General features: G+C 27.9%; 1 protein-coding gene across 2 annotated transcripts in view; it reads right to left on the bottom strand.

Moving 5' to 3' along the window:
- Positions 1-421: 421 nt before the first annotated feature.
- Positions 422-25,592, bottom strand: part of LOC108549221 (serine/threonine-protein kinase PLK1) — a 47,801-nt gene continuing 22,630 nt past the window's right edge. The window contains exons 2-8 of one of the 2 annotated variants that reach the window (XM_017902507.1): positions 22,687-22,791; positions 19,787-19,903; positions 15,550-15,764; positions 4,792-5,221; positions 2,111-2,526; positions 1,556-1,689; positions 422-841 (exon numbers count right to left, since the gene is read on the bottom strand). In XM_017902507.1, the coding sequence (XP_017757996.1) occupies positions 459-841; positions 1,556-1,689; positions 2,111-2,526; positions 4,792-5,221; positions 15,550-15,764; positions 19,787-19,903; positions 22,687-22,791 (1,800 nt within the window). In that variant the 3' untranslated portion in view covers positions 422-458. The remainder of the gene's footprint in view (positions 842-1,555; positions 1,690-2,110; positions 2,527-4,791; positions 5,222-15,549; positions 15,765-19,786; positions 19,904-22,686; positions 22,792-25,592) is intronic. The other variant, XM_017902508.1, reaches the window with a different exon arrangement.

The raw sequence follows: 25,592 nt of genomic DNA, 5'->3' as shown, positions 1-25,592 counted from the left end.
TCCAAAAAGCTTTTAAAATTAAATTTTTTCATGCAACGAACTTTCGTGCCCCAAAAATTATATTAATTATTAATAGAATATTTCAATATGTCCTTATAAAAATTAAATTGATGTTAAATATATATTGGAACTTTATCTATACATTTTTAAATAATAATAATAATCAATATACTATAATATCAAGGCAATCGTTTCATAGATATTAATATAATCTAAATAACTAAATCTAAATAAGTCTCGTATGTTGATGTATTATAACGAAATTTACAAACAGAAAAGAAAAAAACTGTAAATTATTTAAAAAATGATCTTTAAATGTATATTTTCCTAGATTCTCAAATTTATGAAGTACGTTAGGCAGTTTTTAAAATAAAAAAAAACAAAAAAACATATAAAAAATTGTACGAGTGCAGCTAATAGAACAGACAGTTTTCTGCATAAGACACAAATTTCAATCTTTATACGAATGACACATTTTGTGGCGTATCTTTGATAATACAAGCGATTGTATTATTATGCATTTCTGCGAATTCTCTAGATACTTTGTAAACGTAATATAAACGTTCGTAGATATCTGCTGTACAACCAAAATCTCGTATATCGTTCAACCAATATGAAGATGTACGTCTGCTGGTGTCGATATACGTAATTAAATATCCTTTGTTAGGGGACTCTTGTGAGACTACAAGTTTTGTATGATCTTGAAAGAAATTTACTTGTAAAAGGGGTACTGACAGTTCCATCATAATGATTTTATCAGTTCTTAACCATCTTCTCATTCTGGGTACACAAACATTCTTTGAGTGCTTTGGTGGAACTCGATGTTTTTTAATTTCACCACCTTAAACACAATTAATGAATAATTTTTAATTATCACCGTTTATTTTATAAACACAATTATAAAATTTAATAGAAGTACTTCTACAGATATAAATAGAAATCATAAAGTATTAAAATTGTATTAAATTAATATTCTTTCTCATTTCTTTGTTCTTTACTGACATATGTTTATATTTTTACATATTAACGAAATGTAAATATATGTAAATTAATGAAATTTATTTACAATAAAAAAATGTAAATAATATAATTAAATTATTATGCAGCTTTATTATTATTAATTACTCTTATGCAAATTAAAAATAAATCAAAGCAATATATACAATCTTTACCTAGTTCCATATTTTATAAATTATCAATATTTCTTTGCTGTATATTGTTTTTAAGTTAGTGTTGTACTAAATCTATTTATACTATCATTTATAACTTCTTATTTCTTTCTAATCTTATTTGTTTGCTACATCTAATATTTTGTCAAATATTATTCAAATTTTATCAAAATATAACTAATAAAATACGAAACTTTATAATTTTTCACACCTAACAATTTTTTATAGTAACAGAATGTTTTAAACCGATTTAATACATTAAAAAATCTAAATGTATAAATATATCATTTAAGAAATTTTTTAAATTAAATGGAACAATGTAGAAAGATTTGTGTCTTGTGATAATGTTAACATTGCATTAATAAATTGTATGAAATATGATTTACCTTCAGTCATAAATTTATTCATATATTGTGTAAAGCGTTGCAGAAGTACAAGTTTCTTCTGTAGAGTAGCTGGAACATCTTCCTCTCTATGATATCGCGTTACTTCGTCGTCAGTTGTTACATACTCCACCCTTCTTTGCAAATGGAAATATGTTTTTAAATAAGTTAAATACACAGTAAAAAAAAAAATGTTCAACCCTTTGCAGTATAAATTTGAAAACAACATTTTTGTCTAATTCATTTTCTTTTCCTTCAATTACAAAATGAATTACAACAATTCTACATACTAAAAAAATATACTATATTTTTTGTTGATATGATCAGAAGAAGCACGTACAAATTAGATTCATGCCAGATGGCTATTATATTGAATAATATTTTTTTTTTTACTTGATAACATAAGGAAAAAAGATTTTTTTTTCCTCTTAGATTAGACTAAAAGAAGAAAACATATCTAAAAATTATTGTGAACCACTTGGTTTTAATAAATAAATCGTCAAAAAGAATTTACATGAAAGGGTTAAAATGTACAATATTGAAACAAAATATACGGACCTTCTATCATGTGTGTAACTAATTTTTGTATGATCGTTGAAGAGAATGCCGACAGATTTGTCAGAAAGTTGAAAACCTAGGCCGTATTTGTTCGAATAATCGATCCATTTGGTGATAAACAAAGGCACGATATCCCTTACAGGCGGATGATTACGCAGCTTGTTCTTAAACTTTATTTCTGTGATACAGTTTTCTAGAGCTTGATGCATTTGCATACTTTGAGCTGTGTATCCCATTTTCTTATGATCTGGACAAAGAACGCTACTTAATCTTTGTCTGAATTTTGGAACTTCCCGAAACTTCCTGGCTAGCCAACTGATCAATTTTGATGCCTTTTGCAAGGTATGTTGAGAAAGATTTATTTCATCATCTTGCAGTTGCTCATGCAGTTGTTGAGATTGTTGAGTTGAATGAAACTGTAAATACAATAAAAAGATTAATCAAATATTGAATAAAATGATATTATTTATCAGTGAACAATATTTTATTAATATGGAAAAGTATCAAAATTAAAAATTAAAAATCATTCAGTTTTTGATTTATTCTTAAATTGAACATTATAGTGTAAATTTAATACTTGAAATTTCTTTAAACCAATATATTTAAATTATATTTTTAGTCCAGTCAAGTCGAAAATTTGAATATGTAATTTTTGAATCTCGTTATATTGGAATAATAGCATTATAAAAATGACATAAATAGCTTTTGCATACATTATAATTATTCGAAACTCTGTTCTTTTAATATAAATTAATTATGTATCAATTTATAAAATATCCTAGAATTTTGAATTTATGACTTGAAATCAATATTTTTATTTTACATATACAGAATGCAAATATAAATATCAAAATGCCCTAGATTTGATTAAATATTACGCAAAATGTAATTTATCATAAAATATATTTTTTATTCATTTATCATTATTTTTAATTATTATAAACTAATTGTAACTTTAAATGTTATTTTCTATAATTTCTTGACAATCTTTTCCTTAAAATTTTGTATGTATTTATTACTTCTTTATATAACATAAATAAAAAAATTGTTTTGAACAATAAAAATTTCCTTGTCAATTTTTAACATAAGCAAGAATATACGATAAAATTATTAATTTTTTATAATATCATGTGATTTAAGAGTTACATACTTGTGTATGTACTTAAATTTTGCAACCTCTTATTCTAATTACATATCACTGTACTACTATATTTCAATGCTGTATCTTTGTACTGATACCAGGTGGTTCATTTATAACAATTAATTTTTTCTTTTCAGATCAAAGTAGAAAATTGTATTTAATTACAATCATTTTCTCATGAGCAAATGAAAGTCTGGTTATAAAATGTGAAATATGTATGTATCAATCAAGCATCTGAGGTTGCTGTGTATTGATCACAGAGTCAGTATTGAATGCTCCCGTTATTTAACTCGCTGCAATTGTTCTTTTTTTTTATTTTTCAGTTTCAGGTATTTCCGATGTGAAACTTGACCTTTCAAAGTTGCTGCTGACTATCGACCAGTCGTTTTACTGTATCTATGGAACTAGAATTTCATCTGGTATTATTTTCTCTAGACAATTGTCGGAAACAGAAAGTTTCCTGTTCTGTTTGTAATAGGAACTTTCTCAGATTCATATAATTTTGAAGTAGGAAGACTTATTATTGATGTTATATCATTTTCCGGTACATTGAACTACGTCATGAAGACCACGTAAGACTACTTATTGCAATGATTTTTATCTCTTAGCAATTAATTTTATCTGCTCTTTTTTCGTGAACTAATTAACTTAATTTTAGTATTTCTATGCCATTACTCACTTTTTACAACACATTCACAACTTTTTATTACTTTGTAGAAAGGAAGCACTTACAGTTTCACAAGTTTTTATATAAGAAAAGTTGTTAAAATATATGAATTGTGTTTATACAATTAAAATATAAAACTAGGAAATTATTGCTTCTGATAACGTAAAAAATATAAATATTAAAATGACTTTAAAATATGATTAACAAAACTAATTATATATTGTAAAACATTAACTATTTACAAATAACATTGAAAAAATATTAAATATAAGATATAATTCAATGTAGAAAATACCTATGTCATTTATATAAAAGAAAATGTAAGTAGGCATATCTTCAAAACTCCTTAGCGTCAAGTTTAAAATATCCTGATGATTTGAATGAATTTTTATCTCAATTAAAAAAGGTGTAATTCTACAAATATAATTGTCCTTTAGTTTATTTAGATTTCTTATTATTCGAAAAATGTTAATGATAGCTTATTACTTGAAAATCATAAGTAAATATTTAATTTCTATTTTTCCTCCTTTTTTTTATAAAAACTGTTTCTAATTATTTTAATGACAATCTCCATTTCGAAATTAACTTCTCAATCAACTAATACACATAATTGCGTTGATACTAATGATTATAGATATAAAAAACAATCACCTGCACTATTTATATTACATTTTCAATACCTTCATATACTTTTTATTTATTCTCTTCAATTTATTCCCTTTAATATTTTTGATAGATGAATATAAATTATAAAAATTTTGAACAATAATAAAATGTTTAATAAATTAAAAGTTTAATGTGAAATACTCTTTTCCATAAATTTGCATCGATTTACATTAACAAATAAAGAACTATCTTCGTCAGTTGTTTTACCTGAGTATTATTAAATTTCTGATTTCTAGAATTAATGGAATTCGATGAAGGCGGTGACACGGGATTGATTACAGAGGCACGTGGCATTTGGTAGCAAGAAATAAGAGGCAAGGAAGTTGGTACATGTTCCTTGGTGAGATAAGCGTGTTCCTTAACCCTTTCCAAAGAAGGTCTGAGTTCAGGATTCGGCTGTAGAAGCCACTTGATGAGATCTTGCCCGTTTCGGCTCGCTATCGAATCGTCGACTTCTCGATAGTGATTGTTACATATCCTGTCGTAAGTTTCTTGCAGTGACGTCGTGTCGAAAGGCGGTTGCCCTACCAGCAGGGCGTAAAGTATGCATCCAAGTGCCCAAACATCCGCCTCGTAACTGTATGCTCGCTTATACAACACTTCCGGTGCGATGTAATTCGGTGTTCCGCATATCGTCCTATGAATATAAATGAATTATTACAATTTTATATATACAAACTACGGAGCTAATCATCATTCTTAAGTCGTAGAAAAATACATATACGTTCCCGTTACGCGTACGTTGGGTAAACAGTAGCGGTATGCGGGATCCCGAGATTTCGGATTCGGGACGAGACAAATGAGGCAAAGTTCAAGCGGAATCGGATCGAAATTCCAAATCGCATGTCAAATCTCGGGTCTCGAAACTTTCGAAATCCCGCCCAAAACGGGTATATCGACATCTCGCCCGATCCCGCTCGAACTTTGCCGTCTCGTCACGAACTGGTAAGAGGTTATCCGGCGGTCTGTGTCTAATTTGCGAGTAGCAGCATAGAAGGCGCTATGAGCGAAATTTATTGAAATATTTAAATTCAATAAACAATTTACTTATTTATTATGTCTAAATGGGATGACAACTCATTAGTATAGGAAATAATAATAATGAGGTACAAATATATGGAGAAAACTGAAGGAAAAAATGTAAAATGAAGTGAAAAATCGAAATTTAAAAATTGAGGTTAAAGTTAACTTAATACATGATATATCAATTGTTTCAGGGATTGAAGCAATTATTTGTTGAAGTAAATGAAACCAACATGTTGGTTTTTAATATCCAAAATGGAAATGTGACAAAATGCTTAAATAATTTGACTTTTTAAATAATATATATATCGTATATGCATTATAGAGTTAAGATAAGACATATGCATATACAATTCATCCTGCAGTCGATGTGTTAATTAAAATCGTGTTGAAACTTAATTGCAGATACTGACACGGTGATCGAATTTAATTAAAGTGTTTATATCAAAATAAACAGCCATGTTCGTAAAATTCTCGATACCTTTTATATTATAGTAATTATAATAATTAATCATTTTAATATTATTGTAGTTATACTTTCACCATCAAAGTAATATTATAACAGTAATTACATCCACTAAATGCACCATAAAATACTTAAAAATACTTAATACTAAAATACTTAATAAGTTATATATCATGTACAATCTTCATTTACCATGCGTTCCTTAATATTTTTATTATATTTGCGTATGCAAAGAATTGTACCATGACAAATTTTGTTCAAAACCAGGAATATTATAATTCATAATTCTGTCAAGATTACTTCTTTCCCAAGTTTTCAAGGTGATCGCCAGTGTTTGCATATTAACATGTGCTTCTTGCGATGCAACGTTGCAGTACACGTTGAAGCAACGACTTGTTACACCATCACTTCCAAATGACCTTGAAGGACAAATCTGGATACTTAAGAAGAAGTTAAGAAGCTCAACATTCTTTGTCATTTGTATAAAATTTGTTCGTTCTGCAACAAATATTTGGTCTCAGAGAAGAATTTCACACGTTTCCAATACTATTCCTTCATTGATGATCGATCATGCTAAGAAATGCTTCGTATACTGTATTCAAAAACAACTTGAAAACAATGAAAATAATTCTGAACATTTATTGCAGTATAAACAAATTTCGCAGAAAAGACAAAGAATTCGAAGCTTTTTCATTCGCGATTTTCATTCAAGGTCATTTACAAATAAGTACACTATAATGTTGCGTTATGAACATTATATTAATGCGCAAAAAATGTCTATAGCCTTAAACTCAAAAAAAAAAAAGAAGGATCTAAAACAAAGAATTATATATGATATTTCCTACTTCAATTATCTGTCATAACAAAATGTAATGAAGATATTAAAGAATTCTAAGTAAACAAAGTATCTAGTATGCATGTTACAATCTACTTGAAATAAATGAAGTTAATTAAAAACATGTTGAGACTGAATCGTTAAAGTTTGATTAAAATCTAATTATTTCGATTTTATGTGAAACATGAAAAATAACAATTAATGGAGAAATTAATTATTTCGGTAAAGATGGCCGATACGCAGAAATATGAATAACTTGTAAAAACTGCAAATAATTAAAAAAGTTTTTAGTAATTACAAGAAATCGTACGTGTGTTTAATTTAAATGTAAATTAGTATTCTGTGCTCATAACGGATGAGCGAAAGTTGCTGTTCTTTGAGTCTATATAGACATAAGAAACACGTAAATTTCTATTCGTGCCCGAACGACGCTTTTTTAATATAAATGTAAATGAGAAAGGATTACATGTAACGTACATAAATATAAAATGCAACAGATAAAGCAACCTTAATGATGAGAAAATAAGAAATAATCGTTTCATACATATTAATTATATGGTCGTTAAAAATGAGAGTCATTTCGTATTCGGTGACAAGGGTGTTATGTTAATGATAAAATTAGGAAACCAACTTTCTCCGTTAATCTCCATATTAACCTCTTGCGAATGTGAGGTGTTTTTCGTTCGTTTTCGGTTAATAAATCTAAGTCGAAAAATAACGGAGCATAGAATAACAGCTATTTAATAATAATTGTGAAAGTGGTTTAGTAGAATAATTATGATTAGTACTAATTTATTTAATATATTTAATGTTATTATTGCATAATATATTGTAATATAATACACTTCATGATAATTAATAATTTAATAATTTAAAAGAATCAAAATTTGAAAGAAATGAATTTATCATGTATTTTGTGTTTCATGCAACTATTGCAATACTGTAAAACGATCTTCTCGAAGTAGGAGGAAATTAAGCAGTTAAATTGTTGCTAGACTCACTCTCTGTATGCTTGTATAATCTTTGCCTATTGTATAACTCTACAAAATATTATTTAAACTAGAGCTTCCTTGTAAAAATATTAAATTATGGCCCATGAGTTCTTATAATTGCAGTTGAAGGTGAATACATCCCAATAATTTTAAAAATTATTCACGTTTACTATGATAATAAATAAAGTAATTGAACATTTTCTTAATTATTAATTTTATTAATTTAATGAATTAATTTATTAATTTATTTATTGATTTTAATCATTTTATTTTTATTCGATACTTTTCTGACAATTTTTGTCATGTGTTTAATTTTCAAAAATTAAAATTAAATTAAAAATTATCACATACTTCTCCAGAATTTCGAATGTTTAATAAAATGCAATGTTTTTGAATATTTCGAAGATTCTAATTCAGCTGTTAGATAAAATTAAATAAAATAAAAATATGATTTTATGAAAATTTATATATAATCGCTATAGGTATATTTAATTGTATAAAATATATTTTTATATCAATTATATTAAGTATACTTTGTTAGACCTTTATAAATACCAAAGATATTAAATATACTATAATTGAACGTAAATAGTTAAATTTATCATATATTAATTTATCTATTTGTTAATTTAAAGATAAATAGAAATTTCAAGAATAAAATTTTAACTACGCTATTTGTATTTTTGAAAAGTACTTTCTTGGTAATGTATCCATTATAACTACTTTTGCAGTTCAGAGTTTCTCGATTTGGATTTTATTCAACATATTTTTAAAGTAATTGGTTGGAAATTTAAAAGATAAAATTACAATCGATAAATTTATATAAAACACTTCACAAAAGGAAAATTTATTGATTAAATAAATAAAATTGAGATCAAACAAATAAGTAGAAGATATTTTATTTATTTAAAAAAAAAAAATCAATGAACCTTATAGTTATCTCAGAAGATTCAATAAAGTGTAAACATATTTAGAACATCAGATTTATACACTTTAATATACCCATGGTAATTGTTTATATACTTTCATCAAATTGTGTTTATAGTTGATGCGAATTTCGTGTATATACAAAATTATTATCTTTTTAAGTGTGTTTTATTTTAACTGATAAATGACTTAGTGTTTATAAAATAATCAAAATCATTGAACTTGAATTTAATGACATAAATTTTTATAATTGATTGCATTTATCTTTAAAAAACTGATGCAAGTATTCTCCGATTATCAAATTAGAATTACTCATCCTCGTAATTACTATTAACAATGAAATGAAATTAAATATTTTCATTTGAAAATGAACTGATTATTTAGAGTATATTGCAAATAAAATTATTGCAAATTATTGTAAGATGTATATAACATATTTATTGTTTAAAAAAATTAATTAAGAAAATATATATGTATACATGGTGTCCAATTTTAATCTATAAATGTAAATTACTACTCACGGTATAAAAAAGATAGATTAAGCAAAATTAAATGATTTCGAGACAGAGAGTATTTTATCTATTCAATTTTTTATAGATGAAGGAATTACGTATATGAAGACCAACTTTAATTTTTCAAATGGGAACATAGGTGTATTTCTTACAAAAAAAATAACGCTACTCATCTTGAAAATCACTAGTTTAAGAAATGCTTTTCTATATATCGAAAAATGGTAATAGTATAGATACCGATTGTAGTGGGGGTAATTTGAATTTAACATCTATGAACATCAAAATTTTTAAGTACACGTTTAATTTTGCCTGTTTAATATCACAAATTCTTCGATATAAAAATACGTAAAATGATTTTAAAAACTTATTAAACTAAAATCTATCCAAAATAGTACCCACATGTATAAATTCCAAAATAATAAACTATTTCAGGTTTATTAAAAATAATAAACTGGAGTTGCACCGATTAATTAATTACGAAATATATTTTCATTTAAATAAACATCTCAAAGTTGACCTTCATATGACTTCTATTTGTCCATCTACAAAAACACTAATTATACTAAACCATATCCCTCTCCAAACCATTCAGTTTTTATTGAAACTATTTATGTATATAGCTATTAGTTTACGAATAATTTTTATTCATATATTAAATGTGAACATCCTGTATATATAAGTAATTTTATTTACAATATACAGTAGAATTCGGATAATCCAGCATTAGAATTATTATTAATTAATCATAAATTATTATTCATATCCAGTATTAGGTATAAATTATACCTATTAAATATTAGATTATAACCTAATTTTACCTATTGCGGTAAAAAAAGAAGAAAATAATTTAAAAGACCAATTATTATTAATATAGTAATGTAATTTATTCGTCCACTACCCGAATTCGATATATATAGTGGCGACCTCTACATCCATTCGAAGTATGGTTTGCAGTGGTTACCGATTTACGTTCGTGAAATACGATCATGATCGAGACCAAGTGAACCGGATTATTTTATGTCGGTCTACCAGGTTTTTACTGTACTTATATAAATAAACATATTGTCAATGACATATTTATATAAATTTATTGTTCCAATAAATTTCACAATCCACAGATATAATATTATTTACGAGCGTATACCATAAAACCGTAGTTTCCACGAATCTACTTTAATAAAATATAAGCTGCTTGTAAACTTTAAGGAAACGTATTATATTATAAAATAATAGTAAATATAAACAAGACGAAATGATACATTTAAATATATACAGTGACTCACGAAAATATTCGAACATTATACAAATTTAAGAGAATATTCTAACCTAAAAATTCTGATTTTAATGAAAATTTGTGTGCACGTAAAACATATGGCTCAATTTTTTTTATTTATACATGTTACTTCACGTGGGTGAAATCGTAACTCGAAGTTACAATCCGATCTCTCTGTTTTTTTTTATATGTAACTGTATAGTATAAAGTAAAACTGTATAAAGAAAAACTTTTCGAATAAAAAATATTCAACTTTTGACGCTCTGTCGATCTATAGTAAAAATTTCTTCATCTGAGATCGCGTTTAAGAATAAAAAAAACTGTTAAAACATTAGTCGTTGATTTTACCCTTTCAAGGTCATTTTCTACCAACAAAAAAATTACCGCGCGCGTAACTCGTTATACTTTACGTGCACGCAAACTTTCATTAAAATCAGAATTTTTGGGTTCGAGAATTCTTTTGAAATATGGCGTGCGAATACTTTCTTGGGCGACTGTATGTATTAAGTAGTAACAGTAACTAGAATAACAAAAAGTAATTCACGATAACACGACGCGCATTTGTCAATGTTCTCGCACTCGCCACCAGAGGGATACGCGTAGAAAATTTTCGAAAGTCCTCGCTAACCGTATCTTTTCTAGAAATATACTTTCTGACCTGCCTTCTACTGTTGCCGTAACAAAAATTCGCATGCAAGATACCACGAACTACTTAATTTCTTGAGTAAGAAGCAATCCCACTAAAAAGAAAATGATTCACCATGGAAACTACTATGTAATAGGGAAGAAAATTTAGTATAGCTGAAAAAATATGACAGATTCCAACCAAACTCTAGGTTATCCAGCAATTCAGAATCCTCAGTTTAGTTCAGAGGGACTGACAAGACTTTCAACCGGTTCAAAATACATCCGTACAACCGCTTTTCATTGCACGGCTAACGGTATGGTTGAGAGGTTCCACCGTCAGCTTTTAAGGCTGTGCAATCAAATGCCATGAAACTGACCACTGGACAAGAAGTATGTGTCCTGTGATTATTATTAGATCCTACTAGAGATATCAGAACAGCAATATTACATACAAGGTGGGAAGACCTTTACACACACAATCTCAGTGAAACTCTAGTGCTTGGTAGCCAGGAATATATACTTAGCCAGAAACATGAGTTTTTCGAGATAGACCATACATCCCACGGATTTTCTTTAACCTGTTAACTAGGAATGGCGAATTAACCTGTCACGCAGACTATCGCTGTTTTGGACGTAATAATTCACTGCCTTAGTAATTCCTTGCCTTCTAATGCTACGTTTGCATTAGGTACATTAATTCGTACTTTCATTTGCTTAAATTGCAATCAACCTAACTGAAATTAATTCTTTTTTACAAATTTATACGTCTGAGGTTGTAGAAAATCCTGACTTGATAAGTTGCAGAGTTAAAAAGTTAATATCATAGCCATCGATAAATGTACTATACTCAAGTGACGTAATTGGGACAGAAAAGTAAATACAACCTTATTTCCATCCAAACAAAAATCGATATATATATATCATTAAAAACAGTCACATGTTTTCACTAACTGTAAAAATAAAATATCAGAAACAAGACATCCTGACTAGTTTGCTAGTTGTACTGTTATTCAAGACACAGAATATTTTCTGTAGCACGGAATAAGAGACAATTTAAGGTCGAGTTCGATCATGGGAAAAGAAAAATTATATGCAAGGAGTATCTTCTTCATAAGACATGACAAACTGATGGAAACTTCTCCGACCAATCATACGATGAACTATACATTTCTGAGTCGGGAAATGAAAAACTTATTTATTCAGATCGATACTCGTGAAGTTAAAGTCCCAGTTGATCCATGGAGACCGGTGCCCATGTTAGACAATAAGGACAACAATAAAACGGGTGTACAAAAGACTGATAAACAAGCCACGAGAACAGAGTGCAACTACAAAGAAAGATTCGTGGGACGTTACCAAGCAACCTAGATCTACGTACATATGTGCATTCTACTACACTGTACATATCACAAAGTAGCCTTTCTACAATTAGCACCAGGTGAGTGCACAGAGAAAAAAGAGAATTCTCGAAAATTCTCTCTAACCATCCCTTTCCTACAAATGCGATTCTAACCTCCTTTCTAGCTTCTGCTATCTCAGCATCTAAAGCACGGATTCTCTAGGATAGCTTTATTGATGAGCCTACTGGCTGGCCCCACTTTAGACGTCCTTGCTTTTCCTTCACTTTCCTTCTTTCTCTTTCTCCTAAGCTTACAGCATTCACACATTAAATGTAGAAAGTAAATGAAATTCGTTCGTGATAAAATTTCAGTATACAAATATACTGCGTTTCATGTTAACGCATTGTACACCAACAAGATATTAACTATTATGAGAAACATTTGAAGACCGAAAAAAAAATATTTTTGAAAATTTATGTATACTTTCATACAATGGCATAATAGTATATTTTATAAGACAGTACATACTGTATCATACATACATACAGGGTATCCTAGCAACGGAAATATAACCGGGAAATTGACGATTCTACGTCAAAAAACAAATCGAAAATGAAGAATAAAATTTTTTCATTTGAAGCTTCGTTGTCAAGAAAATCGACTTTGAATATACACTGAGGGCGCTGATATACTGATGGTCCCTCCGCCATAGCGAAAGTTAAGTGCACGCGTATTCTGTGAATATTCAAAGTCGATTTTCTCTTACATTATAAATAGCACATGATAGTATTTAATAGGTTAATATATTTCAAGAAAATGTATTATATTATTACTAAATGTAAAAATTTAACAGATACAAAGAAGAAACGATAACAAATGCCAATAAGCATAGAAACAGTAATAGCGAAATCATGCAATATTACCGACTCGATGTACAATGTGTTAACAATCAAAATAAAACGTTTTTTTAAGAAAAATTATAATTTAAAAATTAGTTTATAATATAAATCCTCGTGCCATTTTTGATCAACCATCATAATAAAGTTTATTGTTTAAATTTTTAATTTTTTTGCATTACTGTGCTTGATTTTGTATGAAATCGCTGTAGCCTAATGGATATAACCCCATGAATTAAATAAATTAAGTAAAATTAAATTAAATCAAATAAAGATTTTTACGAAACGAATTGAGCATTTGTTTAAAGATAGCTGGCTATTAACTGACACAACTAACACAAACCTTTCATCATAAATTATGTTTTATAGACAGAGGAACATTGTGCTCAGATCGAAAGCGAATTTAGAAATTGGCAAATAGAAATGTATACAATAAAAGACAATTTATTGCCGGATGGTAGATTTTTGGCACTAAGAATTTAAGGAAGCTTTATTTATGGTACTAAATGATAATAAACCTCATGAGACTTAACTTGGTATCATCTGCAAATGAATCAAACCCAAATGCCATTACTTTCGACTGTTGGAAATATTACAATTGTCTGAATGACGAAGGATATGGATATCTGGCTGTCGACTATTAAATGAACTTTGTTGATTCAAACAGTAATGCACATACTCGACACATATCGGGTGGTCAATTTGAATCGATAAATGTAAATTACCAATAAACTGCCAGATACATAGAGAAAATAGTTCAAACAAAAATTAAATAATTTCAAGAGTGGTATGAAATAGAGTACCTAGCTTTGTTTCTCAAGAGGTTATGTTTCTTAATGCATTAATCGATCTACAAACTCATGTCTACTAACTCATGTCTACACAAAAATTACTAGTTCAAAAGATTGTATTTTAATTTGAATATTGTTAAGAAATCTGCTTACTTTACTTACAGAAACCAAATACATTAACCATTTGCACTCCAGAGGCGACCCTCAGTCGCCATTTAATCAGATTCTAAAGATGGATGTTAATTAATATATCAAAATTAAAATTACCCAACAATGCGTGGAATGTCGAGGTAAAATAATTCTACATCTTGGTTTGTATATAATTTCTTATTTGCCGTTTTAAAAGTATCGTCTAAGTAGTAAAAGTATAGTTTCTGTAACGAAAAAGTCACCAAATGCAAAGGAAAATTAAAAGAATGACGCTGTCATAACAACATTCAAATTGAAACAATTGCTAAATTCATAATTTTTCGATATACATGAGTTAGAACCTTTTTTGTGAAGTACGTACTTAGATAATTTTATTTAAAAAACATAATTGGCCTACATATGATCTTTACGTGCCTACAGAACACGTAATTATATCATTTTAGGTCCTTCTAGAAAATATTCTATGCATAAATCACTTTTTTATACAGCAGGAAATTTATGAATAATTTGCATTTATCGATTAAAATTGGACACCTTGTACATTATGCTTGGCGAGAAACCAGAGTAAAAATTCCACTCAATGGATTCCGTGAGAAACAATATAGTAGATATATAACCTAAATTATTTTAACAATATGAACTTCGAGAATTTAATAATTACATTTTTCTATATAACCACTGGAACATTCTTAATTTCTACCAATAATAGCACGAATTATTATCATGAAACTCATTCCCAATTTTATTTATTTATTTTTTAATCGTTACACAAACCTAACCTTAAAAAGTCTTTGAAAAAGTACGACAGGATATTAAACTAAGTGAACCCAAAGACAATTATATAATTATATTGCATAATTATAACGTACAGTAAGTACATAATTATACATAAAATTTCTCAGGACGTTGACCTTGACAACACGTGTCATGGTCGCTGCATCGGTCAGACGTACCTAATAATTGTAAATAATCACGTATTTAAATAGAATATCAGAGTTGCGTGTTTAACATCAAATTGAATTTGCTTCAACTAAAAATAGTCAATAATAAGTTGTGCGTACAATTTCTGTTATATTTAGCAAAGTCCTATGTAACACTAAAAGTATGATTAGCAAACAACGAGGAAAACTTACACTCGTCTGGGCTGTCCGTCAAGCCTTGTCGCCAGTCCAAAATCTCCGATCTTGACGATCATGCGGTCCGATAGGAACATATTACCTGGCTTCAAATCCCGATGTACAATATTCTGGGCATGAATATACGCAACGCCGGTTACCATTTGTTTCATGTAATACCGTGCTTCCGGCTCCGTGACTTTGCCACGGTACTTCAGCACGTGCATCAAGCTCTGTCAAACAAAAGTGACACGATTCTAATGAGAGAATGTCGTATATAATATATATCATGCAGAGATCTATGATACTCGATACTCTGATAATATTGAACTGTGTTAAATTTTTCTTTTTTTATTAAAATATTTCAATTCAAATTGTATATTTAATAATCAAGTATGAAGAATGTTAATAACACAATGGGTATCCCACAGTCACGCAAGAAGTAATTTTGATAGAAAACACAAGTTTTTAATTAAAAATTGTAAATATTGCTCAACAATGAAAACGCGTCGTTCTTTCGTGTAGCATTCCATTTTTAATAACCCTGAACTGTCAGCTGTCGCGCTCTCTTTCTTTCTTGTTGGCAACATTTTATCGCAGAAATAGCGCAAAATTCAAATCTTGCGTGAATTTTGGAACACCCTATAAATATTATTTCTTCATATCTTCAACGAATTTTTAGAAACACACGAAAGTAAAAAAATTGGTTAAAAATTAATTGAATTTTTAAAGAAAATTTATGAGAAAATCAGTTTTACTACTAAGATAATTTAGAAACTTTAAAATTGTTTTAAATTATTGAATCTTAATTTTGAAAGGACATAATTATGTGATAGGGTGTACGATACAGTTAGTATGGCTGTAACTCATTTTTAAACTATACTGTACAGTTTTTAATATCATACTTTATTAATGGGATTAATAGGAATTAGAGAATAATTCTATTAGGAAAAAGGGGAATTTATTGAAAATGTGTTAGAAGAGATGTCATGAAATTAATATCCATATTTTTTAACTCTGAAAATGACATTGTTGACACAAGTAACATTTTGTTATATTCGTTTATATAGTTCTTATATTTACACAAAATATTTAAATTTTGAAGTGAAACTAACATAATTAAAAAAAAATGTAGTTAAAAAAATCTGATTGATACATATCGATTGAGTAACATTAATAAAAGTGAAAAAAAATATATTTTATACAAAAATTTCTTTGTCAAAATAAAATATAACAAAATTACATAATAAAAAGAAATGTAATTTGTACATTTTTCTATAGTATATTACACACCTATCTGTATTCTGTTATCAATTTTAAATCACGTAATATAAAACACAATTGCATAGCAAGCGTAAGGTCTCCTCGGAAAAAAGATAGGTTAACAAGCGATACGTTCCACGAATTTAATGGCAGGCATATTAAATCTCCTCTTAAATTATATTAATTCTATTTTATCGTCCCTAAACAACCTAATTATACCCGAATCTGATTTAAACTAACATTATGTCAACGAATTATAAAAAATGTTGCTTGAACACATGTTAAAAACATCGCTTTACTTAAAAGGATAGTGAAAACTACGAACGGACTAGTTTATTATTTCCCGAAAGCACTTAAAGGGGAACACGTGCACGAAACCGATTCCTATTAACCGTTCGTGGAAACAGTGTTACAAAGAAGGAAGAGCACGCGATTTCGTGTTACGTTTAACGATACACTGTGAAGGTGTAAATTAATTTAAAACCGGCAATTTTGTAAGAAAAAGAAGATTCACTTAACCCTTATAGTCAGCTTCGAGAATTTATGACGCGTCGCTACTTTGTTTCAAGGAAAACGTCGTATCCCACGTCACAGATAATTGTTACCTTCTTCAAGGTTATAAACTTCCTTGCAAACGTTACTTTGCCTTTGTCGGAAGGAAAAAGAACGACAACCCATTACACTTCTTTTCGAACAACTTTTAATCTACCAACACGTGTTATTGAATGGGAAATAGTGTAAACGGAATATTATGGAAATCCTTTACAGCTTCGTGCACCATCTGGCGGACAGAACTCGAGTTTTGTTTCAAAAGAACATGGATACGAAGTTTGAATTACACACCTTCATAAATTATTTTAAAGTACAATTCCATACTTTATCAAAGTTTATATCTCTTAAGTATGATATTACGTTGTTTAAATATGATAAAAACAGAATTTTTTATTATTGTATCCAATTTCTTGCCTCCTAAATATTTAAATATTTAAAAAAATTTGTTTTAAATTTTACTTTTATTATTATAAATATCAATATACATAATTTGTCCTAAAATATTATTATTTATGGTTATAAACCATATACTTTTGTCGCATAACATATCAATAGCCATAAACTATTTTATCTAATGATAGTTATGAACTTCAATACATTCATAGTTATAAAATATTCGAGCTTCAAGTTTTATAAAACCAACGTGGTATTAATACGTTAAATATCTTTTTGAATTATCTTAACGATAGGTATGTAATATTTTTATTTTTATTATTCTATCATTTTTCAATGGCTTATTAGATGAAGAAATTACTATTAGCAATGTTAACGATTTCAGAAGCCAAGGATAATCGTGCGATTAGTTGACGGACCAGCACATCCTAACGGTATAAACAAGTGGACGATTAGTCATGGAGAGTGTAAGTGCTCGTTCTCTTTTCTGCTCGCGCGAAAATGTGATGCCCATGGGGACCCATGATTTCATCCAACCAACTAACACGTATCAACGACGTACGCTTTATATAATAGTGAAAATAAGAACTAATAAGAACTTTAAAAAGTCGAAATTGCTGCTATCTTATAAAACAGGTTACTATTTAAAATTACATTTATTTAATCTTTGCTATGCAATGAACTATAGTAAGGCTACTATATAGCCTTACTATTAAAGTGATCAATATGATTTTGTGAACTAAAAAAAATATTAGTCTAAAGCATTACAAGTTATTTTTATAAAATATCTCATTTAAAAATCATAAATTTTGCCAAAGTATAGGTACCCATAGTTTCATCCAGCCAGCATGTACCAATGGTATACATTGTGCAAAATAGTAAAGATAATAATTTATAACAGTTATGAAGAATTAAAATTGCTCTTTGCCCCCCAAAAAACGGTCTATAAATTATTTTATGTTAAACTTCAATCAATTTTCTCAGGCCACTATTGATAATTACCATAATCAGTGTTAGATCAATCAATATTGTTTTATTAGATTATTTTATTTTATATTATACTACTTTACAAAGCTATTTCATTTTATATTATATTATCTTGTCAGAATATTTTTTTCTATATTGCACTATTTTATACAAATATTTTATCCTATATTGTACTATTTTATAAAACTATTTCATTCTATATTACAATAATTCATAAAGCAATTTTATTTTCTATTGTACTATTTTATAAGGTTATTTTATTCTATATTTTACTATTTTATACAGCTATTTTATTTCATATTGTATTATTTCATAAAGCAATTTTATTTTATGCTGTACTATTTCAGAAGGCTATTTCATTTCATGTTACACTATTTCATAAAGCAATTCTATTTTATGTTATACTATCTTAGAAGACTATCTCATTCAATACTATACTGTATTATATATAAGAATTTTATTCCACACTGTATCTACTATATCTTATTTTATATTGTACTATCTTATAAGTACATTTTATATCACACTCTTTTATAGAAAAGTTTCACTCTATATTGCATCTACAACTTGACAAGACAATTTTACTCTATATTAAACTACTTTATAAAACTATTTTATTCCACATTATACCATTTTACAAAGAACAACCCTAACCAAAATAGTACAATAAATCTTTCCAAAAGATGTTGTTCAACCTCTAATTTTTCCCCAAATCTGACAAAAAAGGAATAAAATATTCTTTTTTATTCTTCAGTATGAAGACGGTGAAAGATACCAAGGAAAGAGCAGCAGAGCAACTTTAATTCTTCAAGCTGGTTATAAATTCTTCCCCAGTCAGGCGTAAGCTTCAAGCACTGAATGAGTTCTCGGTGATCTCTCTGTCCGAGTTCTTTGGAAAAACGAGGCTTCAGCTAACAGGTAAGCGAACTTCTCTCATTCTTCGAATACAACGGGGATCGGCTCGACTCGAAAGGAGAAGGTTAGGAAATTCTTGCGATCGTCTAAAGAGAATGTGTCGTAGGAAATGTGCAGGCAGGTAGGTACGAGAGACATACGATACCTTTCGAGGACAGGCTTCCAGAAGCATGTACACGTTAAGGTTATCCTCGAAGTAGTGATGCAGCTGGACAACATTCACGTGATTCAGCTCTTTGTGGATCATAATCTCACGTGCGATCTACAACGAATAGATCATTATTATACTCGCAACCATTCTGGCCACCTGCAAAACTCAAAATGATTATCTTAATGATAGTCTTCGTGTGATTTAGCAGCTTCATATTCAGGAGGGTCTTCGCGTTCCTGATTTTGAATTTACTTATCGTGTTCCTTCTTCGACCCTTTAACGGTGGAATTTTGGTTTGGACATGTTTACTTGGGTGAGTCATTGCAATCGAACGATGACGAGTATACTCGTCAGACACACAGTAATTGCGCATATTGTAACTCTGAATCAAATATAACAAAATGGGAAATATTAGGAGGTGGTTTATTTAGAAAATTAATAATTTTATTGTTCCAAAGTTTATGAATATAACAAATATTATTAACGCATATTATTAATACTATTAAAAATATTTGCCATTGTGCAGAAATAAAAAATATGAAGTAAATGCTTATTAATGAAAATTAAATTACGCATTAAAATAAAAGAGAAAAAATTCATATATGTAAGTACATGAGAAACAAAAGATAAAAAGACAAATAAGAAAGTAAGAAAACGCTATAGTTTCCATAAGAAATGATTTCAATATTGTGTAATATTTTAATAAAAATGCAGACAATTATTATTAATTTAATTTCTTTCCTCTAGTAAAAGAAATATATTTTAAAAATTGTTTATTAAGATTTCAATTTTTGTAGAAGATTTATTTTCCTACATGGTGAATATACTTTTTCCATTTTTTGTTCTTATAACATTTGTAAGTAACATTTTGTATATTGTTTATAATAATGAAGATGTTCAAGTAGACAAAATTTATGGAACTCACTGTATATACCTTTTCCTGATTTTTAAATAAGAGCCATATTTTTAGCAATTAAATGTTAATAATAGGCAATTTATAATAGCAAGGATAATAATAAAGGAACAAAATCATTTTTAAACAATGAACAATAGAAATTAATTTTTTGATTTTAATTTTAAATAAAAATAGGCAATAAGAAATAAATAATAGTAGTATAACTGTGTGCACTTGACACGTGATAGTGAATAATTCATATTTATTCATTGCATTTTATACAGATTAAAGGATTATAGGTCAATATAATCCCCTTGAAACAGATTTTCGATAACTTTATTGGCTTTGCAATAACTTGTTTGATCTATTATAAAAGAATATAAGTATCTCAACCATCGTAGTAGATAAAAAGATTAGATATAAATCTCAGAAGAAACAGAATAAGAAAAGAGATAACGTTACACAATTGATTATAGGTATACTACACGACAAAATGATAGTATCCATAATTTCCAGTGTTCCTCGAACAGCTTCAAAGAGATATTATCTCGGCAAAAGGGATTTTACAGGGGAAGGGTTGTGCTCTATATTACTATTAATAAAAATATCGGAAAAAATTACTATTTAGGGTTATGTATTATGTAATATTATATAGTATTATAGTGATAATATTACTATTTAATTATTGCAGGAAATATTCCAAAAATAATAATTTTTTTTATTAAATAGTAATTTTTTCCAATATTTAAATAGCAATATTATTACTATAGTACTACATAATATTACTATTTAATTACTAGATAAAATTACTATTTAATAATATTATTACTATAATACTACATAATATTACTATTTAATTATTGGAGAAAATTACTATTTAATAAAAAAATTATTATTTTAGGAATATTTTTTTAATATTGTAAAAATTGATTCTTTTTAATCATGTATTTATTAAACTTTGTTCTAGAGATAAAATTGCAATTCGAATATAGCGAATGTATAAAGTATTCATCCCACAGTAAACTCTAACAAAAAATGGAATTTAGTTTGCATCAATAATTTACTTTATATAACTTAGTTTATTAACAAAAAAAAGATTCATAGATATTCTTAGAAATTTCAAGAACAAATGTCCTAAAAGAGAAGTGTTATTTATATTTTCAATGAAAACATTAACGAAAGTCTTGAGTGCGAGCAGAAATACACGCTTAATAATTCCTGTTTCACAACACCATATGTTCTCATAAAATATGAAAATAAAATATCTGAAACATGTCCAACCTATAATAATTCATTTAATAATATATCAATAATAATAATTCTAACATTTAAATATGAATATGAATGTTGAAAAAAAAATTTAAGAAGATCTGAAAAAGCATTTTTCTATACGAAGTCAGATGTCTCAAGATATTCAAATATCCTCGAGGGATTAATGAATATTACGAGACGGTAGTTTGTGTTCAGAGAAATTTTATATTCACTAATGCAAATTAAAAATGGTTCGCGCAGACATTCTAGCACGCTTCTTTTTAGAGTGTATTGCTTTCTAAAAAAGTGAAAATTATAAATATGTTTGCATATTATGACACGTTTACGTAATACGAAAATTATGGTTCCCTGAACACAAGAATTTTATTAATAGTCTCGTAATTGAGGAATATCCGAGGGATATCCGAACATGATTTGGAACGAAATCAAACGACTGTTACACATTTGCGAATCTCCGAAAGGAACTTCGTCTTCTCAACGTGAAAATTTTAAGTTTCAAAATAGAAAATAGAAATATGGAATAATCGCAATACGTTACGTTTAAATGACGTACACGTTTCTTAAAAATTCCTTTGGATAATTTAATTGGAATATTATGTTGAAATATAAATTATCGAGAATTATTATGGCGACGAAAAGGTTTGCAACAGTGAAACATAATGTAATAAATGAACCACGAAGAAATAAAATTGAATAATAATGATTCGTTTGTGTGATGTGTACAAACCTTTTGCATATGGACCTTCTGCATTCGGTTCTTCCGAATAATCTTGCAAGCATATTCCTTTCCATTATTGACATCGGTCATGAGGAAGACTTGTGCGAATCCACCCTGAAAAGAAAATAACAATATATATAAATAATGATGTATTTCGCAATTTACAATTAAATTTATTATTAATCATTATTAATGTAATTTATAATTACATTTATTATTAATCATTACGTCACAATAATGTCACATATAATTTATTCTTAATTATTATACTATATATAATGCTATATTTATTAATTATTATGTCATATATAATTCCACATTTATTATTAATTACTGTGTCATATATAGTATTATATATTTTATCAATTATTATAACATATATAGTGTCACATTTTGTATTGATTTTTATACTATATCTAATATCACATTTCTTATTAATTATTATACCATGTATATAATATCACATTTTCTTGTTAATTATTATACCATATATGTATAATACTATATTTTTTATTAATTATATCATATATAATGCTTCCACTAATTATTTCAAATATATTTATATATACATGTTTCAACACGTTTAAAACAATAAATTTTATCATCGAATCTACTATATACTTAAAGTTTAAATAAATTTTAATTTGTCCGCTAATTTAAACCTGTTACTGCATTTTTACTAGCTGCGATATAACCGGTAAGGAACCTGTCTGTAATTCTTAGTAATTAATATCAAATCCATATGGAGGCAACCTTGTAATTTGAACTGGTAGTTGAAGGATAAGAATAGGGCAAAGTTCTATGGATTTTTTCTCACCATTAAGACTATATAGGTATTAGTATAGGTATTAGTATATATATACGGATATAATACAGCAGCAGTATAGGAGCAGTATAGTACTATATAGTAGTATATTGTAACATAGGTATATACAGTAGCAGTATAGTTGTATATACTACTATAGTACTATAGGTATAGTATTAATAGATTAGTATATAGTAGTATAGGTATATATAGGTATATATAGTATAGGTACATATGTATGTATAGATATTACTGTAAGTAATAATATAGTTGTATATAGTACTATAGGTATATACAGTATTAATAGAGTAGTATATAGTAGTATAGGTATATATAGTATAGGTGCATATGTATGTATAGGTATTACTGTAAGACATCACAACGAGTTAAATGAATAAAAATCGCCTAATTATTATAAATCACAGCTAACAAATATCGAAATCATCTGTTCCAAAGAGCGAAGCAAAGACTCGGGAAATTACATTACGGGCAGGAAAAACAAAAAGGGGAAAAAACGACGCGTTTCAAAATGAAGAGTCTCGCGTTAGGATTCAACAATTTCTCCAATAGCATCCATTTGGGCCTGCGGAGTGAAAGGTTTCCACTTTTAGGGGCACTTGCTTTCGTTCTACGAGAGTATCTCTAAATTATCTTTTATTGCCTCGCCACGGTGGATTTAACGGGGAGGAAAGTAAAAACGGTCTTCTCGACACGACGAAGCACTCTTTCATTGCTTTTGCAAATCATTTACCTTCCTTCTGGGACACTTTTACTCAAACCGAACAACATAGCGTTATTCTTAGTACCGACCGACTTTCCACTACAATTCTAGCTTTTCATCCAGAGGAAAGATTAACCTGTTTCCTTTGTGAATTCGAATAATATTACGATAATAATGACCCCTTGTTCGTGGACCGGGGAGACATCGTTTGTACCCAGATACAAGAACTTTTTATTTAAGAAAGATTCTTTCCTGGTTTTTGTAAGGCCAATTAGTTAGCACTGATGATCGATATCTCGTTCACTCTCACTGTGTACCGAGGTTTTCTATGATGATAACATCATACAGAAAATGAATTATTTAATCTCTGAAGGAATTTTCACTGGGTTCGATTTTATCTTGTATTTTCCTGTTTGTTTTGGTATTGACAGAGATAGATTAGAGCAATTATCTGTTAAGAGTGTGTAATAACAAAATCTGTAAGCTGCTACCGATCAGTGTTTCGTTATCTATTATATCTTCATTTTTGAGATATTGCTTGATCTTCGTTTTAAAGATATTAACTGATGGATCAAATTGCACAATTTTTTTAAAGATATAAGATGCATTTTTATTTATATTATACTTTTCCTCTGAGGAGTGCACAAATTATATATCTAGTATTGTAATCTAATTATTAAAGAAATTTAAATTTTTTAAATAACCAATTAAATGATTACTAATTACTAATTAACTAATTACTAAAACTCTGCGATACATTAAATTATATATTATGTGCATCAATGATATAGTAACAAATAGGCACAATTCTTATTGATTTACAAAAAAAAAAGAAGAAAATATAATAATAATGATGGCAATTATCTATTCCTCTTCTACCTTCACTACCTTGAAAATCCAGAGAAAATGAGATCAGTATCCTTATTTAAATAATCAAGTATTGCAACCTTTTTCAAGATAATTTTTATTCCTTTTTTTCTGATACGAACATAAATAGCATATTTTACATCTGATTAATAAATTAACTAGAATTATTTGAAATTGTGGCATGCGATATTTCTCAACATGCTAAAACGTGTATCATATTTTTTGTTGCTGTAACAAAAAAAAAAGAGATAATTTTCATCAACAAAAAAGAATAATAGTATTTATTTATCTATTTACCATATTTTTTATTTGACACTTTAGAAAAATATATGTCAATAACCTTAATTAAATAATCAAGTATTGCATGTCTTAGCTCTCTGCAGATGAGAACTTAACAAAAGTGCAAGTCAAAAGTTAACTATGCCTAGAGTATCGAATAAACCATTGAAAATAACAAACTATGGAAAATTTGGTACATATATTGTATAAAATTATAATATTATGTAAATTCCTATATTATTA

This window comes from Eufriesea mexicana, unplaced genomic scaffold (assembly GCF_001483705.2).
Source record: "Eufriesea mexicana isolate 0111107269 unplaced genomic scaffold, ASM148370v2 scaffold1849, whole genome shotgun sequence".
NCBI classification, from domain to species: Eukaryota; Metazoa; Arthropoda; class Insecta; order Hymenoptera; family Apidae; genus Eufriesea; species Eufriesea mexicana.
The sequence above is the reverse complement of the archived record's forward strand: the minus strand, read 5'-3'. Positions and strand labels throughout refer to the sequence as shown.